This window comes from Microtus ochrogaster, unplaced genomic scaffold (assembly GCF_000317375.1).
Source record: "Microtus ochrogaster isolate Prairie Vole_2 unplaced genomic scaffold, MicOch1.0 UNK5, whole genome shotgun sequence".
NCBI lineage: Eukaryota > Metazoa > Chordata > Mammalia > Rodentia > Cricetidae > Microtus > Microtus ochrogaster.
The window spans coordinates 1,437,173-1,440,499 of record NW_004949103.1 but is presented as its reverse complement, the minus strand read 5'-3'; the positions used below and the strand labels follow the sequence as shown (position 1 = coordinate 1,440,499).

Below are 3,327 nucleotides of genomic sequence, written 5' to 3'. Positions count from 1 at the left end.
TACCCTTTCCTCTATCCATCATTCAATATTTTATTCATTCATCTATTCATCCATCCATTTACTCATTCATTTTTTCATCCATCCATCAAACCATCTACTGATCCATCTATCTACCCAATCATCCATTAATTTATCTGTTTATTCATTTGTTCCTCCATCTGTCTATTTAACCACCAACCCGTCCATCCATCCATCCATCCATCCATCCATCCATCCATCCATCCATCCTCAATCTACTCATCCATCCATACGTCCATCTATCCTCTCATCCATCTGTCCAGCCACTCATCTGCTCATCCATGCATCTATTCATCCTCCCCTCCCAGGGCCAGCTATTTTACCTAGTAAGCCCTGAAGTGTTTGACTTGTTGCACAAATATGGACAAAGGATGTCAATAGAAGTTACACAAATCAATGGCATCAGTTATGATTGTAGCATCCTTTACTTATGGCTAATCATTGTGGCTAAACATAAGAAATGAGCTCAAGAAGTAAGTGCCTAGATAACTCATTATTCTCGGAGACTTTTGGTAGGAATCAGTCCTACCAAGCCTGTGAGACAACACCCCACGTCACAGTTTCTCCCTGCAGTGGAGCCTGAGGTGAAGCTCATTGGCAACATCCATGGCAACGAGGTGGCGGGACGGGAGATGCTCATCTATCTGGCCCAGTATCTGTGCTCTGAGTACCTGCTGGGCAACCCCCGCATCCAGCGCCTGTTGAACACCACCCGCATCCACCTGCTGCCATCCATGAACCCTGATGGCTACGAGGTGGCAGCTGCAGAGGTGGGAGCTCCTGCTGCCTGGAGATGGGCCGCTTCCTCTGACACTCTTAACCTCTGACTTTATTCGTTGTTGATGAGGGTCTGTCTGCAGCCACCTCTCCAGGTGACCAGGACTGAGCAAGCAGCAGTACTGCAGCGTTCTACTTGATGGGTGGGCAGGATGGGTACCGACAGAGCAGAGCTTGGTGTGTTGTTCTAGGACAGGGCTGAGGATGTAGCTCAGTGATAGAATTCTTGCCAATCACGAAAAATCAGGGAAAGCGTCACAACAGGAAAGTGTGCTGGTGGGGGTTAGGGCAGTTTACAAGGAGGGACAGAAGGACGTGGATGAGAGCCAAGGGAGGCAAAAGGCCAGTGGCATAGGGTGCTATGGTGGGGCAGGGCAGGTACCCAGGCGTGGGAGAACAGTGGGAGCAATGATGCTGAGGGGTCGGGGAAAGGCTGTGTGGAGGGGTAGGAGGTGGGAGGAAGGGCCCATCAATGAAGCCACAGAAGCCACAGTCCTGCTTGACCCTCAGCCCAGCTGGGCTGGAAGATGTGTGTGTGTGTGGGGGAGAGTTGTTGATCCTTGGCTGGGCCCTTGTGTTCAGGGTGCTGGCTACAACGGTTGGACCAGTGGGAGGCAGAACGCACAGAACCTGGATCTAAACCGCAACTTCCCTGACCTGACCTCGGAGTACTACCGACTGGCCTCCGCTCGTGGTGTGCGCACAGACCACATCCCCATCTCACAGTACTACTGGTGGGGTAAGGTAGGAGCTGTGTGGCTAGAGCCCACTCTCTGAGCTAGGGACTCCAGGGGTCCCTCTCGAGGGCTTGCGAGTTAGACTTATGCCTCGCTGGACCAGGGAACGATGTATTGGAATCCTCTGGTCTCCAGCAGGGCTGACACAGGCCTGCATCCTGCTGAAGCACTCATGACCCAGACACTTTCCCAGAGTCCCTGAGTTTCCCCTTAAGTATGAGCCAAGCATGACAGGAGTTCTCTCCTCTGTAGCTAGAATAATCTGCTTAATGTAAGAACAACTTCTGAAGCCAGTGGGGTCTAATGCAGACAGAGCATTAGAGCAGTCAGGAGCTGGGGTCGGGCGGGGGATGCTCCTCAGATGCCTGGGAAGTTGACCTGACCAGGAGGGGCAAAGTGAGTTCCAGCCTGAATGACCAGCAGGAACTCCATGGTGACCGGAGAGAACTGTAGCAGCTGGCCAGGAGTTCTGTTGGGTCTGGTGTGGGTGGGAAAGACATGAACGTTGGGTGGTCAGTGAAGCGGGCAGATCCCTAAAGCAGCGCTTCCTTCCCCGCAGGTGGCCCCCGAGACCAAGGCCATCATGAAGTGGATACAGACCATTCCCTTCGTCCTCTCAGCCAGCCTGCATGGGGGTGACTTGGTGGTGTCTTATCCCTTCGACTTCTCCAAGCACCCCCACGAGGAAAAGATGTTTTCTCCCACGCCCGATGAGAAGGTGAGAGATGAAATGGTGACTAGCCTGAGCAGGCGTTCTCGGCGAGCACAGTCATTCTGTTCTAACTCATGGAGACATAGGTGTTGTTGAACCCCCAGCAGCCTCTTTGCTTGCTGTCCCGCTCCAGGAAGTGCCCAGTCAAGCAGAGAAAAGCTCTTTCTCAATGTCACCAACCTCTTCTCCCTGTGCCACAGCTTCTCCCTGTGTTGATGTGTCTCATGTTATTCCAGACCACACCAGTAGGGGGCAGTGCCACCACATGCATGGTAACCAGTGGGCTCTAAACTGAGGGTAGAGATTAGGGGTAGGGCTCTAGGCCTTCTGCTGCTTACAGGGGTCCTTAGGCAAAGACCCTGATTTCTCAGGTTTGTTTTCCTCACCGTGGGTGAGATTACGTGACACTGGGACCCTTCCAGGCACTCTCAACCTTAAAGCTGCCTTGCTGTGCTACCCAGCCCTGAGTTTGCAAGGAGACAGGTAACTGATCTCTGCCTTGTGAGGATGAGAAAGCAGCGTGGAGTGAGGATTCAGCTGTTCCTGGTGTCCCCCAGGCCTGGGGACAGCTCTCCATCCCCTCCTGTATCACTGGAGGCTGCAGGCTCCTGTCCCAGAGGAGCCTGTGCAGGTCTGAGCTTGGTGTCTAGTCCGGCCTCCTGGAGAATCAGATGGGTGCAGGGAGCCTGGCCTACCCTCCAGGGCAGTTTTCAGTGCAAACATAGAGGAAGGGACCTGGAGGTAGGTACCATCCAGGAGGGATGAGGGCCAGGCACCAAGCTCCCTGATCTCTGAGCCAATTGGCCAGGGGAAACAACTTCCCTTACCCCCACCCCCCATCCCAAACACTTAGCAAAGTGGTCTTACCTAGTCCTTTCCCTGTTCCTGGGCCACAATGGCAGAGGGGACTGCTCCCTCCTACTCTGAGGGTCCTCTGCCCATGGAGGAAAACAAACAAAACAAACAGAACAAAAAACAAAACACAAGCTGGGCGGTGGTGGCTCACGCCTTTAATCCCAGCACTCGGGAGGCAGAGGCAGGCAGATCTCTGTGAGTTCGAGACCAGCCTGGGCTACAGAGCTA

General features: G+C 53.4%; 1 protein-coding gene across 1 annotated transcript in view; it reads left to right on the top strand.

Annotated features, from left to right (window-relative positions):
- Positions 1-3,327, top strand: part of Cpz (carboxypeptidase Z) — a 21,625-nt gene that overhangs the window by 10,932 nt on the left and 7,366 nt on the right. Inside the window, exons 5-7 of the mRNA XM_005365922.3 lie at positions 592-788; positions 1,378-1,539; positions 2,092-2,250. Of these exons, the coding sequence (XP_005365979.1) occupies positions 592-788; positions 1,378-1,539; positions 2,092-2,250 (518 nt within the window). The remainder of the gene's footprint in view (positions 1-591; positions 789-1,377; positions 1,540-2,091; positions 2,251-3,327) is intronic.